The sequence below is a fragment of the Orbicella franksi genome, chromosome 12 (assembly GCF_964199315.1).
Source record: "Orbicella franksi chromosome 12, jaOrbFran1.1, whole genome shotgun sequence".
Taxonomy (NCBI): Eukaryota; Metazoa; Cnidaria; class Anthozoa; order Scleractinia; family Merulinidae; genus Orbicella; species Orbicella franksi.
Genome location: NC_138156.1, coordinates 13445268 through 13461660, shown reverse-complemented (window position 1 = coordinate 13461660; position 16393 = coordinate 13445268). Strand labels below are relative to the sequence as shown.

The following is a 16393-nucleotide window of genomic DNA, read 5'->3' as shown; positions in this document are numbered from 1 at the left end:
AGGAGACACGTGGCGATAACTCGGTGGTTTCTTGTTCCCAGGACGTTTTAGTTTTTCATTTTATGGTCCGTCCACACTACGCCGGAGGAATTTGAAAACGCAGCTTTATTTCTACGGTTAGGCCTACCGTCCACACTAATCCGTCACGAAAACGGAGCTTTTCGAAAACCTTCAAACCTTCAAACCTTCCTCTTGAAACCGGAGGGATTTGAAAACTCTGGCTTTACGTTTAGGTGTCTACCGAAAACATTGTGAAAACGGATTTTGTCGAAAACGGTGACGTGACTTTAATCCTGTGATTTCCCTGCCAGAGTTTTCGGCAAACACAAATCCGAACTGACCGGTGATTATTAGTTTTCAAATTTCTCCGGCGTAGTGTGGACGAGAAACCTTTGATGCGTTTTCAGAGTGAAAATACCGTTTTTCAAATTTCGCCATAACTGCAAGAGCAATCGCGCCCGGAGTTATGCCTGGGAACTTAACTACTTCATACAAGTAATAACCCAGAACCGAGCCCAAGGTAATACGACGACGATGCACTGTGATAATAAAATGTCATATTTATTGTCTTGTGCGGAACTCTGAAACGAACTTCATTTAGCAATATTCAGTGTCTTCAATGCGTCCAGGCCAGCTGTCAGACATCAAGAGGCGACTACAAACAAATTAGGCAAAAAAGTGAGGCCGCTCACATCCACGACCGTACTGCCAGCTTATTCCCTCTTCATCGAGTGAGACGTAAGAATCACAACGCCGAAGAATTCAAAACTCGGATTCGGATTACCATGTCATAACCAAAACACCACACACTACATTGTAGTTCACGGTCAGCGGGTGACTCCAGAAACAGACATACTACAGTGCACGGATCCGTCCATGCTACGTCATCACTAGTGTGAAAAACAGTCGTCAGTCATGTCACCAATTCTTCGCTTCATAATCATCGTTAACAAGAGGAATTGAAATGTTTGCTTGCAGTTCGTGTGATGTGTCCACAGGCCTGTACCCCATTAACTGCATCACATGCTTGCAGTAGTGCTCGATAATAGATATTTCGTAAGGATGCACTTTCCATCTCCACCGATTAATGGCGGCTTGTGCATCGTCTACAGTAAACGCAGCGGGACTTCCTTTTATTTTCATGTTTGATCTGCTTTTGGTTGGATGAGTGCTTTCATTCAACCAAGTCGTGATTCTCTTTAAAACAGACAGTCCAGCAAACTTGTACAAATGTCTCATTTCTTCCAAAGGATTCATTGCCAAGTCTTCGTATCTTAAAACTTGTACTTGTCTTCGGATCCAAGCAGGGAGATTTTTAAGGAAGTGTAAACTTTCTTCCGTCTCTTTACATAACTTGTAGCTAAACATTCTTGTTCCAAGCTTGGCAGTTCCGCCCTCCTCTTTGTAGAAGTTTACACTCAAAGAGGAAGGAATCACCGCACGAGGATCCCTTATTAACAACACAATTTTGCAGTTTATGTCTTGAGAATCGCAAGCAGATAAAGTCTTTTCTAAACTTTTGTCAACCAGGCGCTTCATGAGAATTTTTATAACAGTAAGTTTGTACTCATTTTTGCACGCGTTTCCAAGTGTTTCTCTTGTCATTTTTGGGCAAAGCTTGAAATCCCATCTCGGGTCTGACATGTTGTAAGGGCAAAGAGGCGGTGAGGCAATAGCTTGACTGATGCGGGGGTGAAGCGGTCTGCGGTAATATCCGTCGATGTCGGCGAGGAAGATCGGCTCGCTGAAATCGCAATGCAGTATATTGGTCAAGAACTTCTGTACAAGGCTGTTGTAATCTAATTTGAAGTTTTTATGAGTTCTTTCCACGGTCTGCAATGGTTCGTACAGGTAAAACACATCGGGGTGATGATTGAAAATGTCTCCCGTGAGCGAAGATCCCGAACGGCCATGAGCAATGATTATCAAATTTCTCCTGGTTGCTATTCCAGATTGTGGTTTCTCAGACTGTTGGAATGCAGAAGTATCGGGAAGTTTCAATTTAACATGTCCTCTGTAACTTACGGTGTCTGGATGTTGTAGGAAAGCTGAGTTGGTCAGATAAAAACCAAATACAGCAGAAAACGAAAGCCAACCAGCTATAACAACACGAAGCCACAGCGGTGACTTCAACAGGAAACACTTCCTTCCTCTTCTTGACCTTCTTCGATTCCATATCATTATGTTGCTTTCAAACTATACAAGAAAGGAAATCTGTCATAATACATCGCAGCTAGAAAAAGTGAATTTTAGACCTATCACTGTCCTTCCAGCGTTATCCACGATCTTTGAACACATTCTATATCAACAACTGGCTGATCACTTTGGAAAAATATTTCAGAAGTACATGTTCGGATACAGAAAATATTACGGCTGCCCTACAGCACTTCTCTCACTAACCGAACAATGGAACGAAGATTTAGACAAACATAATATCATTGATACGATAGCCATTGATTTGAGCAAGGCTCTTGACTGTTTAGCACACGATCTTATTTTGGAGAAACTGAAATTCCGTCACCCCAAAACGCAGACCATGCAGACCGCAGACCGCATACCGCATACCGCGTACCGCATACCGCAGACCGCAGACCGCAGACCGTGCAGACCATGTAGACTGTGCAGACTGAGTACTTTTTTCTTTCTTATTCTTGCTTTTGCATTTACTTTTGACTCGCATATTTCTTGGTTCTGTTCAATTTGTTGCACACGGAACTGTTTAGCTCGAAAGACCACCACAAACCGCATGATATCAAACCAAGGTTTAATAACTATTATTCGGCCTAAAAGAAATACATTTATAATTCGCAATCAGAACAAACGCGAATAAATTTTTATCTCGTAGCTAAATTCAGAAAACTTGAATTTCCACGTCTTTCTGTGGCGGATAGTTACAACAGTCGCACTTTATGGGTTAGCAGAGTCTCCAACAGATTCTCCAGGTGAGTGGGTTTAACAGACAGATTCTCCAGGTAAGCGGATTTAACAGACGAACTAAAATAATTTCTTTCTCACTTCGATTCTACTGAAAACTGGTTTGAAACACAATAACCTAACGCCAATGTATATAAATTATGTCAATCACGATTCTTGTCATCAAATAAATCTGTCAATTAAGAGGCAACGGCTATTCGATCAACGAAACACAATTATACATCGCAGTGTTTGTTATCCATAGGCCGCGCAAACTCGGTGGTATGTGACTGTTGATATGTTATAGGTCTTATAGATTTTGCACGGGAAACTCCCTTTAGTCCTAAATATGCTCAAGTAAAGCTACTTTAAAATGTAGAAATAAACTTCACTTGTAATGTAATGTCACATGTAGCATGTGTATTTTCTACTCGTGGTGTACAAAATGTAATTCCAAATGGCTGTTGGCGCACGTGTGACTGCGATCACGCCAAAAAAGCCTAGCGCATGGAAAGATCGATGCACAGAAAACCGAATAGCATTTGAAAATCTCAGCGCAGTACGGTTGCCGTGATGAGTTGATACGATGGTGAATTTATCTGTCCTTATGGCAGTTGTGTTTTTATGGCGATTTAGACTACGAGTGGTCCCTCTTTCGCTTTTAGTCCATCGTGCGTGACGCTTAAGAAAACCTCGACGAAAAAATTTCATGCAAGCATTTTTTTCCTCGAGGTCTACTTACGGTCATGTTCAACTAAGCGAAAGAGGGAATCAAACACTCCTAGTCCAATGTCGATTCTGTGCTTTATGAAGCAAAAGCGATTTGTGGGACAAGGTCGCTTAGAGTCACCGTCCTTGCTTTGTTTTATGAATCAGTTCTGAGAGGAGAATGAAGACTAAGAAAATCGAAAAAAAACAACAACAACAACAACAACAACAAATTGGACAAAATAAATAAAACCACAAAACCGTAAAAAATTGACGCAATTTGCGCCCAGAATGTATGGAAGTTTATTTTTATGCTTGATTTTAGTATATTTAGGACCAGTAAAGGGAATTTCCCATAGAAAGTCTATTAAACGCCTGAATCAACAGTCAGATGTTAAGTTTGTGCCACCTGTGGATAAATAACAAACATTAGGACATATTGAACACTATTTTGTCACTAAAAGCGAAAAAAGTGAGTCAAGCGTTAGGAAAAAAGTATTCAGTCTGCGTAGTCTGCACGGTCTGCACGGCCTGCACGGTCTGCACGGTCTGCACGGTCTGCGGTCTACAGTCTGCATGGTCTGCGTTTTGGTGTGACCGCTAAAATTCTATGGTCTAGGCGATCATGCGTTATTTCTAATGCGTAGCTATCTCTCCTCACGTTGTCAAAGAGTAGAGCTCAGTGCTGCTTTCTCCACATGGAAGGAAGTGTCAGGAGGGGTCCCACAGGGATCTATTTTAGGACCTACATTATTTAATGTATTCATGAAGGACTTGGCGTACGCAATCAAGCAGTGCAGAATTGCAACTATGCAGATGATACAAACATTCATTGTTCTAAAAAAGATGTTTGTGCTATTCAAAACAACCTTAATATCGATCTTGAGAGCGCCACTTCATGGTTTATTCACAATGGCATGAGACCTAACCCAGATAAATACCAGGTTATGGTATTTGGCAAAAAAGAAGACGAACTCTACTTTAAATTAGCTGATATTGACATTAAAACCACAGACAATACTTGTCTCCTGGAGGTTGTTCTTGATAACAAATTAAAATTTGACGATCATATGTCTAGCATTTGTCGCAAAGTTAGTGCTCAGATAAGTGCTCTGAACAGACTGAAGAATACTTTACCACCTAAAACTAAGGAATCGCTATATACCGCGCATTTACACTACCATATTTTAACTATTGTAACCAAGTCTGGCACCACTGCGGAAAAAGAAACACTGCTAAAGTCGACAATGTCAACGAAATGGTTTTAACGTGCGTCCTCAGAAATAGAAGTGCATCTTATCAAGATCTCTTGTAAAGAATCAAACTCCCGTCCATGGAAACTCGAAAATCCAGGACATGCTGTTGACAATAAACAATTGTATATCGGACAAAGTTCCATCCGCAATTAGAGATCTTATCACCTCAGTCCCCTCATCCAAGTATAATCTTGTTCGACATGACTATATCCTTTCTTTGCCGAAAATTAACACGACTAAAATAAAATATGGTCTCAAATCATGGAGATATTTTGCCGCAAAGAAATGGACTGAGCTAACAAATAATATTAGGACTAAAGTAGGCACTAATGAGGTGAACAACAAAATTCGATCGCTTAGTTAAGTTTGACTGATGTCGGAATTTATTGTGATTTAATTCTTTAGATTTTTAATTCTCTGCGTTTATAGGTCTTTATAGTTTTATACGATCAATTATTATACATTTTTAGTTTTAATTTTTAGACTAGGGTATCTAAAAGATAGTAATGCTGCGGCACATTCTGTTGATAGTGACATATTTAATGCCATGATTCATCTATCTGCGCGTTTCAAGACTTAAATTAACTGTTATTTCTCAAAGTAGTGTCAAATCGTGGTGTCACTTAAAATCTGTCCTTGTATGCATCAACTTCATGCATGATGACGCATCGATGGCGAGGTGTGACAAAGGATCGAGACAAAAAAGCACATTGTTATCTGAAGTATGTTTGGACATAAAACGATACACATCAGCCTCCCCTTTACCAGATCGCGAAAATCGAAAGATATGGAAAGTGTAGGAGCAGAAATCTAACTTATAAATTCTGTACTGGTACGCATTAAATATCTCTAGAACTTGACAGACTGTGTCGAGAACGTGTTCATCGCGATGTGTGAAAATGCTCAAGCTTTAGCTTAAGTTCATGTTTCGATGAAAAGGAATAGATTGCAACATATATGAAATCAGCGTGTTCGACGGTTTTCGTTTCTTTTAATTATTCTACAGGCTTTAGTAACGACGATTTCTCTTCAGTTAAGAATTCGACGAAGGAGGCGAGACTGCTGAGAAATGACATACTAAGATTAAGATGTCACAATAAATCGTCCACATTTACAAACTTTCACATACCGCATAGCAAGAGTTGTAAAAGTCAAGCACGATCTCCTTCACATCGCTTTACAGGTAAATCAGAGCAAACTTTCTCAGTGGAATCCACGCGAAAAAGGACGACGGCTCGACGAGTATGACATCCTCTTGTTGTTCGAGGCGCAATGCACTCCGGTAAAAGTGGCGCAGTGCAGTCTGGTTAACTGCAATGCATTCTGGTAAAAAGTGATGAATTCGAAAATTCGTACCCCCTTCTATATATTCTTCTTAAATCCTGATTATGTTGCTGCTCGCTCCGCAGCAAATATACTAGGGCCGTGGATTACCTGTAAACTAGCTGATTAGCTAAGCGTAACTCCACGTTAAATAAAGAATTTTATCTTTATCTTACCTTATACATAGTCAAGTAAAACACAGGGTACAGGGAGGAGTCAAATTTGACGGTATTTCCAGCTAAATACACTGTTTAAATGCAGCCCAAAGATGATTTCCAGTCCGTACTGAGCAGTCTCAGCACCCTTTTATAAACATTGTAAGGCTAACTCGATGGAATGCGAATCGATGTTATTCGTTACGAACCACATACCTGTATCCTTGAGGCCTTTCAAATTCTTTTTCCAACAGCTTCATTGATTTATACACAGCTGCGAAGTTGTTTCATGAAGTGATATGAGAAAGAACGAAGCATAAAGCTTCGACCGCTTTGTGTCGGAAACTGCACAAAGCATTAGTGATTGTTGATTGATAGTGATCGTTGATTGATTTTTGTGCAGGGTTTCTATGTTGTTCAGTGGGGACTTGGAGCGCGGTATGTTTTGATCGGGTGAATAAAATCTGTGAATCGTAAAATTGTGAAAGTGTGCACGCCTTTCTTGTGTTTCCCACATTCGTATCCATAATGGCGGTTGTTTTCAGCCCGAATTTCAGGTAAGAATTGCATTGCGCATCCCTACACAGGGAGCCCTCACATCCGTTTAGAGTATAAATAAAAGGTCAACCTACCTTTATCGCGCGCGTATTAGACGCAAGTTCTCAACTTGCGTCTACGTGCGACTCCGTTTGGTCTGGCCTTGCGTGCACTTGCGTTGACTTGCGATGACTTGCGCTCACTTTGGTCGAGATCAAATTTGCACGCAAGTCGACGCAAGTTTTTCACCGTTTGGCCACCCAACCCAAGTCATCGCAAGTTGAGAGGCGTCCATTAACCTATTATTAGCCAATGAAATACAGGGTATGTCTGCCTTGAAATGGGTTTTATTGCGAATTGCTGGTACTTGCGAGGAAACTTGCGAGTCCGTTTAGCCACCCAACGCAACTCTCTAGGCAAGTTCAACTTGCGGCTGCTTGCGATTACTTGGGAGTCCGTTTAACCAGGGCTTAACGGCTTGGCTTGCGAGAAACAAATCATCGTTTTTTCTTGGAAACGAGTACTGGGGCGCAACGACTTTTTTTTATTTAGATCGAATCCAGCGATCACCTTATCTTTATACAGTGAATATAGACCAATTTCTATTTCAGAGTAAAAAACCATTGCTGAAAATGAGAACATGGCTAGTGTTCGGAAAAGATAATATGTGCTCTCAAGAACACTACATGCCTGGAACATATTGAATGCCTGTCGGCTAAATATGGGTGCCTTTATCATGAAAAGCATATCAAATTGCTCTGTAACATTGATGCAATACAAGGCCTAGCCAAACAGAGTCGCAAGTAGACGCAAGTTGAGAACTTGCGTCTACTTGCGACTCCGTTTGGCCAGGGTTTAAGATTTTTCTTTTTTACCGAAAGAACCCAGTTAAATGCAGCGCATGCGTAGTAAGGCAAAAAATTGCGATTGAATGCGGGATAGCTTTCTTGGAAATACGCCTATTTCTCGACAACCACTGGTTAGAATTTCACGAAATCTGGCACGAAAATACTTTAGAAAACAAGTAACTCGAATATTGAAAAAAAATTGAAATTTAAGAGGCAATTCTAGATATTCCAGTTAACCTTCTACAAGGTTAAAGTTCTCTCTGCTAAACCATTACATGTATTAAAATAGTGTTAACTTGTGAGCACTGTTACAATCTTGTTGCTTGCAAATGAAAAAGAAAATGTTACGACTAGATTTTCTGCAAACAAACAAAACCGATTTAAAAGGCCTGTTTATTTTTATTTGTGTTGCCATTGCAGCGGCACATACGTCAGCTTAGCTATCAAAAATCCGAAGTTTGTGTTGTTAACTTGCGTCAGGAGCCCATCACATTGATGTGCTCCTGCTTGCGTGTTGCCATTTTTGGCGACCAAAAGATCCTGAAGGGTTTTAGAGAACAAGGAGAATGAAACACAGGTATCAAAACTGTGTTCGGCCACCTTAAGTAGTTGTGAAATGTTAACATGAAACAAAACAAAAAACGCCAAAAAACTCTCGATAGTGCCCAGTGCGGACTGGAAATCATCTTTACGGTGGCTCTGCAACCCCTAGACAATCTCTTCTCTTCGGTGCGTACTCCACAAAAAATACACGTTACGCCACTGTAAAATTCGGTCTGGAGCTCCCCTGCCCGTAGTGCAATGAGAAACCCTGTTTTACAGCTAACTAAATAAGATTCCGTTCGTCCAATCTACACATTGTTTTGTTCAATATTTCTCGAACCCCCTGCTAATTCAGTTTTCTGTCATTTACCATCGGCTATCTCAGTGGAAACCCTGACTTCTCGAACTATTTTTCTTTCAAGCCCTAGAGGGTTCAACTGTATACCAAATGAATAAAATGTAAGATGTCATGCAGTGCTCACTGCTTGTGGTTCATATCTTTTTATATTTACTTATCATGGAATCTGACCGCGTCTCAGATGTTATCAATTATCTAGCCTCATCTGTGTCGTTGTGATAGCAAAAAGCAACATGCACCAGTTATGCGCCAACGCTATTACACATTTAAGTTGAAGTCGAGAATTCTGAAAACACTTTTAAGCGTGAAGTCTCTAACTTATTCATTTAGTTTATCAAATAGCTAACTACATCAAAAATTCAAACTTCATTAAACTCGCCTTTCTTCGGTTACGCTCTATCGCATGAATAAATTATAAAATGCAACAAATACATCATTGATCTGATAGATCACGGAGTGATTGTCGATTTTACTGGAAATTACAACAAAACGAAGCAACTGTTATGTATACCTCGAGGGCTGAAAACTGGAATACTCAGTTCAAAAATTCGCAGTAAACAACGCGGCCAAGTTAGGTGATTTTAATTTAAATTACAAGTGATTTAGGTTTAAAGATAAGGATAAGACACTTTTTACCATGCACGATTACGAATCTTGTCACGGGAATGCTACAACAACAACAACAACAACAACAACAACAACAACAACAACAACAATGCTTTAGTTACTCTTGACGCTTAATACACATTTGCGAAGAAACTTACAATAACTTAGGGAAAAGATATGTGTTTCAAGTCGAGCCAGGGGGATAAATGAACCTAGTAAAAGCTTCGTTACTATCTCTGGTGATCACTTTTGCAGTATTTTCATTTGCATCACCTGCTACCAAAAACATCGAGGAACTTGGATTGAGAAGCTCTCCGCTCAAACACAGAGCTTGTTGAGTGAACATGAGTGCCGATCGCGGAATCAGTCCCAGTGTACAGCTCTGCGAGAGCGCGGGAAAAAAACCTTGAAATTCGTTGAAACTTGTTGTCCTTAAGAATGGAGTTGCGCACAGACCTTCCCTGTGAGGCCAGACCGAATAACAAGCCTGCAACCTACATTACACTGAGAGTTAACGCTTTATCCCAAATTTATAGTCAGGGGCGAAGCCAAACCACACAACACTGCGACAGCAACAGTAACCGAGTTGAACATATTGACTAGCGTCGGGCGGCCCAAACGTGGGTAAAACTTGCATTGACTAGCGGGTAAACCTCGATCAAAATATATATCTGTTTTACCTACCTTCATGAAGAGACTTTCCTTGCTTTCATTCGAACTTTAGTTAGAAAATGAAACCTCGAGAATGAAGTCGGAGCGAAGGTTGAGTAGTTATATGATGTGTTTTTCCGTGATCAATGTAATTCATGGCCAATCAGCAGGAGATTATGAAGAGAATAGAAAAACACGCGGCTTTATCGTGATAAAAGTTTCCACGGCAACCATATTAGGGAATGACAAAGAAGCTGTCTGACACTGAAACATAGAATGAGAATTATGTTAATGATGGAGATAAAAGGGAGATGAAGATGTGACCGTCGCAGTGGTAATCCCAAATTTTATAAGCCCGACAAACTGATCTAAAGTTTAACCTACTGATATATGCATGCGGATTTAATTTCAGTTATTTACTTATTCATCATTTACTTCAATTTACCTATATCTCATTTCTTTACCCCTATTTACAAGAATCTTGACACAGCTGCAGAAACTCTTAGCAGAGAATCAAAATTAATTTCTAAAAGGGAAACAGCGTACCTTCGTTACTTTGAATCTCACCTATATGTTGTCGAAAGTATTTGCCGGATTTACTCAGGCTCAGTAAAGCATAAATTTTGCATGTAGGGTTTTACACATTATGCTAAAAAATTTTCACAAATGATCGATGCTCCAAAATCTCACTATTATGTTCAAAAGGTGTTTCTGGGCTTAAATAACATAAAAGCTGATATTTACGCTTGAGTGACACCCTTATGTAATTCTCCATTGCTCGAGCTCTGTAAGTACGAAATGCGAAATGAGTTTTTAGTACTGAAAATCTCACTCTGATACAGCAGTAGAGGAACCTTCCCCACTGTGCAGACAGGTGACTGGTGCCCAGATTTCTCACGGCCCGCCCAAGGTCCAGACTCAAACCAACGTCAGTCAGTTTTTGTCACTATTATTTATGGAAAGCCATAACTTTCTTATGTGGTTGTTTATCATTATTTGGTGTGGTTTCTTCATCATGTGTTGTGGTTACTTCATTATGTTGTGTGGTTTCCTCATTATGTGTTGTAGTTACTCCATTATGTTTTGTAGTTTCTTCATTATGTCCTGTAATGAAGTCCTGACATGATGTGTTTTGATCATGATGTGGTGTAACAACTTCATTACGTGGTGTGGTTTGATCGTGACGTATTGAGGTTGTTAAGTTATGTTTTGTGCTCTTGTCATGATGTAATGTGGTTACGCTGTTATGTTTTCTGGTATCTTCAATATGTGGTTTGATCATTACGTGATGTGGTTTCGTCTATATGTCTTCTTGACCTCACTTCCAATACCAAGCTCTAATACCCAGGCTTCACTCGCTATCACGAACTGGTGAAACCGGTTTTTAGATGGGTCCCAGTGCCTTCTCTTCCCCGGTGTTAAAGACAACAAAATGGCAGGAACAAGCAACGACATTTTGCCAACTATACTTGATAAGATGCACCTTGGTCATCTTATTGAGAACTTCCAGCGTGAAAAGGTAACGGATATGGGACAATAATTCTATTTTTAGAACAAATTGCGCCATCGCCTAAGGCACACGTGCGTACATGCTGCGAGGATTTTTGCGGAAGTCGCGCGGGGGAAATGGCGTCCGAAATTCCCGAAATTTTTCATGTTTTTGGCCCACAACTCAATGCGTTTACGTCTGTTGGAATTTTTCTTAAGTATTTTCGTCGTAAGCTGCTCCAGTTTGAGCCGAGTGAAGTAAGACAGTGTCGACTTTAGGTATGTTCCGCTTCAAGCTTATATATATCGCTGACCAAGTTGTGTTCCGACGGATGCTTCTTTTACATGAGCTGTACATTACTCCACTTTAAATTTCACATATGTTGAAGATTAACAGCTTTTCCATTACACAGCAACAAACCAGCTGGATATATTTAGATATAGCAGAGCTTTAGGACTTCATAGTTCCTAGCTCCTCTTGCCACACGCTTGCGAGCAATTTGCCAGTATATCGCGACTGAAAAGTAAAACAAAATAATTGCTAGTTTGGTCAGTTTGAGTTTCGCCTGAATTGTAAGCAACGCTTGCTGTTTCATCAAGGCCCAATAACTTTATGTCCGTAGATACTGCTCAGTTTTATTCGTGTAAAAATCCACTAAATTCTCTGTTGTCGATGAATGAGAGCGCCCGCCGATGCTTGTTTTGTACAGTCAGTAAACATGACAAATTGTACTTGCGCCGCACTTTCGTGTGAAAACGTACATCGAACTCAAACAATAACTCTATAGTTTTTAAATATGTTTAAGATTGATAAATGTTTGATAACATATTAAAAGCTAAGCTGAAAATATGTGAATAAAGCAGAAATAATCAGCAAAGTTACATTGACGCTTTCTTTAATCAACTTCGAAAAACGATCTCGATTTTGTTGATCGAGTTATCAAAACTCCTTGTTTATATTCATTTCCGCAGTGTAAAACTTCACTATGCTTATGTTGAAGAAACACACATGATGTTAGTAGCATTTTTTGCGTTCGTGAATTTTTGTTGCAGCATCTCAGCACAAAAGATAACGAAAGAAATCTTTGTCAAGATTTGTTGACAATTGAAAACGCCGACGCGGACTTGAAAGTGCATGAGCTGCACTATGCAAATGAGCTAATTGTACGCGTCAGACTTTCCTTTCGAAAACTTTTGCAAACTCACCAAACAAGCAGAAACAATAAGAAACCATCAAAACAGGTTTTGGTTATGATTAACCATTGTCTGAGAAACTCACAAATTAACTCGATACCAGAGTAGAGAGTTTTCTTGCTATACTCTTAAGTCAGAACAAACGCAAAAACATACGCGTAAGCTTACAACTAGCGCGACCAGATCTTATTATTCATTTCCAGCGCGAGATTGAAGTCTTGTTTTCGACCCTGGAAAACCCACCTTTTCCGTTAGCTCAGAGCATAAAACTACATATAAGCGCCCTGGTTCGTATTCCCTGCCTTATTCCCTGCCATCGCTGTGAAAAATACGCAAGAGAATCTCTCAAGGTCTCTCAACTCTCACCATTTGATCACGCAACGTGACAACATCCACGCGAGAGCCCCCGACATGTGCGTGGATCCGCGCGGATATATGACGTCAGGATGGCGCAATTTGTTCTAAAAATAGAAAAATTGTCCCATATCATAGGTGCGCGCGGATCCCAAGACTTACGGTCTCCGTCCCCGATTATGGCTCCTGGGCTGTACCCATGATATGGGACAATAATTCTATTTTTAGAACAAATTGCGCCATCGCCTGCGACACACGCGCGTACATGCTGCGAGGATTTTTGCGGATGTCGCGCGGGGAAAATGGCGTCCGAAATTCCCGAAATTTTTCATGTTTTCGGCCCACAACTCAACGCGTTTACGTCTGTTGGAATTTTGGTCAAGTATTTTCGTCGTAAGCTGCTCCAGTTTGAGTGAAGTAAGACCGTGTCGAATTTAGGTATGTTCCGTTGTAAGCTTATATATATCGCTGACCAAGTTGTGTTCCGACGGATGCTTCTTTTACACGGGCTGTGCACAACTCCACTTTAAATTTCACGTATGTTGAAGGTTAACAGCTTTTCCATTACACAGCAAAAAACTAGCTGGATATATTTAGATACAGCAGAGCTTCAGGACTTCATAGCTTCCTAACTCCTCTTGGCACGCGCTTGCGAGGAATTTGTCAGTCTATCGCGACCGAAAAGTAAAACAAAATAATTGCTAGTTTGAGTTTCGCTTGAATTGTAAGCAACGCTTGATGTTTCATCAAGGCCCAATAACTTTACGTCCGTAGATACTGCTCAGTTTTATTCGTGTAAAAAATCCAGTAAATTCTCTGTTGTCGATGAATGAGAGCGCTCGCCGATGCGTGTTTTGTTTAGTCAGTAAACATGACAAATTGCACTTCCGCGGCACTTTCGTGTGAAAGCGTACATCGAACTCAAACAATAACTCTATAGTTTTTAAATATGTTTAAGATTGATAAATGTTTGAGAACATATTAAAAGCTAAGCTGAAAATATGTGAATAAAGCAGAAATAATCAGCAAAGTTACGATGACACTTTCTTTAATCAACTTGGAATAACGATTTCGATTTTGTTGATCGAGTTATCAAAACTCCTTGTCTATTTTCATTTTCGCAGTGTAAAACTTCACTATGCTTATGTTGAAGAAACACACATGATGTTAGTAGCCTTTTTTGCGTTCGTGAAATTTGTTACAGCATCTCAGCACAAAAGATAACGAAAGAAATCCTTGTCAAGATTTGTTGACAATTGAAAACACCGACTCGGACTTGAAAGTGCATGAGCTGCACTATGCAAATGAGCTAATTGTACGCGTCAGACTTTCCTTTCAAAAACTTTTGCAAACTCACCAAACAAGCAGAAACAATAAGAAACCATCAAAACAGGTTTTTGTTATGATGAACCATTGTCTGAGAAATTCACAAATTAACTCGATACCAGAGTATAGAGTTTTCGTGCTATATTCTTAAGTCAGAACAAACGCAAAAACATACGCTTGAGCTTACAACTAGCGTGAGCAGATCTTATTATTCATTCCCAGCGCGAGAATGGAGTCTTGTTTTCGACTCTGAAAAATCCACCTTTGCCGTTAGCTCAGAGCATAAACCTACATATAAACGCCCTGGTTCGTATTCCCTGCCTTATTCCCTGCCATCGCTGTGAAAAATACGCAAGAGAATCTCTCACCATTTGATCACGCAACGTGACAACATCCACGCGTGAGCCCCCGACATGTGCGTGAATCCGCGCGGATATATGACGTCAGGATGGCGCAATTTGTTCTAAAAATAGAAAAATTGTCCCATATCATAGGTGCGCGCGAATTCCGAGACTTACGGTCTCCGTCCCCGATTATGGCTCCTGCTACAACACATAATGAAGAAACCACACAACGTAATGAAGTAATTACAACACATAATGAAGAAACCACACCAAATAATGATAAACAACCACAAGTATGGCTTTCCATAATTATTCCCGTGTGTCATAGTGATTTGGGTATCCGCGAGTTTTGGGTAGCCCCGCACCCAAACCCCTAGCGTCTTGGGTACCCAAAAAACTGAAAGCGTAAAACACCGCAAACTAGGGCAAGTGAAATTATCCACAATTCTTGAGGGGAAACCCATATAAAAACGGCGGGGGTGCTCTTCGGAAATTTTAAAAAGAACCCCTAAGAGCTAAAAGATCCTGTTTTGCGGCGTAGCTTAAATTTTTTTCCTATCAAAGAGGTACCAATTCTAAAGCCATGGCCAAAAGGACTCGCAAGTTGAAAACTTGGGTCTACTTGCAACTCCGTTTGGCCAGGTCCCGCGTGCACTTGCGATGAATTGCGATGACTTGCGCTCACTGGTCCGGTTGCGCTCACTGGTCGAGATTAAATCTGCACGCAAGTCCACGCAAGTTTTCACCGTTTGACCACCCAACCCAGGTCAACGCAAGTTGAGTGACGTCTATTAACCTATCATTAACCAATGAAATACAGGATATGTCTTCCTTGAATGTTTTGCAAAAGCTCCCACTGTGGACCTTACGAGGCTGAACAGCCTAATAGGTACCAAAACCGCTTTTTCAACCGGCAAGAGACGATGATTTTCTCTTGCAACCTGCTATAAGGAACGACGAGCACTCCCATCCATACGGGAGTCTCCCCCCCAGGTCAAAACCATTTATCTCCTTATTGCTCAATTTTTTTTGCCTCGTTAATATGCTCAAAGCAATGCCGGCATGGGTTTCTATTTCTATACATGCATGTGATCCAGTTCCTATAGTTGTGGTGCTCCGCTCGGCGGGTCTTCGGGCCGCCGGAACTCCCCTTGCATACGGCGGCTGCGCCCGCAGTACGAGCGGCAGTGAAAACTGGGCTGTCCTACCAAAACGACACGATAATAGTACTTTTACTTGCAGCTAACAAAAATAAAGACAATGCTTAAGTTACTTCGGCGTCTTCTAATCGTTAACTTGAGAATTCCAGGTTTATTTTGACAAGGAAAAGCATATTTTGTTCAGAATAACAGAACTATCTTACCTGGCGACATTCGACGAACAACGAGCGAATTGCCGGTAACCCATTCAGTTTTGGAGCCAAATTAGAAGCTTGGAGACACAAAATGTTTCATATTTTTCGCTTTTTGCAATCTGATATGGTTTTTGGAAATGTAAATACATTTTTGTGAATAATAAATGAGGGGAGCAGGGATGGCGCTGTGGGGAGAGCGCTCGCCTCCCACCAATGTGTCCCGGGTTCGATTCCCGGACCCGGCGTCATATGTGGGTTGAATTTGTTGTTGGCTCTCTACTCTGCTCCGAGAGGTTTTTCTTCGGGTACTCCGATTTTCCCCTCTCCTCAAAAACCAACATTTCCAAATTCCGATTGGATCCTGGAATGCACGGACATTTCTGCACGAGTTTTTGTGAACTCCTTGGTGCTCCCTGGGTAAACAAATTACAGACA

General features: G+C 40.7%; 1 protein-coding gene across 1 annotated transcript; it reads right to left on the bottom strand.

The window, feature by feature from the left end:
• Positions 1-439: 439 nt before the first annotated feature.
• Positions 440-6999, bottom strand: LOC145462416 (carbohydrate sulfotransferase 4-like). Its single transcript, XM_081445940.1, has 2 exons — positions 6572-6999; positions 440-2196 (listed from the first exon to the last, which is right to left on the bottom strand). The coding sequence occupies exon 2, from the start codon at positions 2179-2181 to the stop codon at positions 919-921; it is 1263 nt and encodes a 420-aa protein (XP_081302066.1). The 5' UTR covers positions 2182-2196; positions 6572-6999; the 3' UTR covers positions 440-918.
• Between the last annotated feature and the right edge of the window lie 9394 nt (positions 7000-16393).

Bases quoted from the DNA above. Each gene is read 5' to 3' on its own strand.
- LOC145462416 (XM_081445940.1), bottom strand. From the start codon at position 2,181: ATGATATGGAATCGAAGAAGGTCAAGAAGAGGAAGGAAGTGTTTCCTG.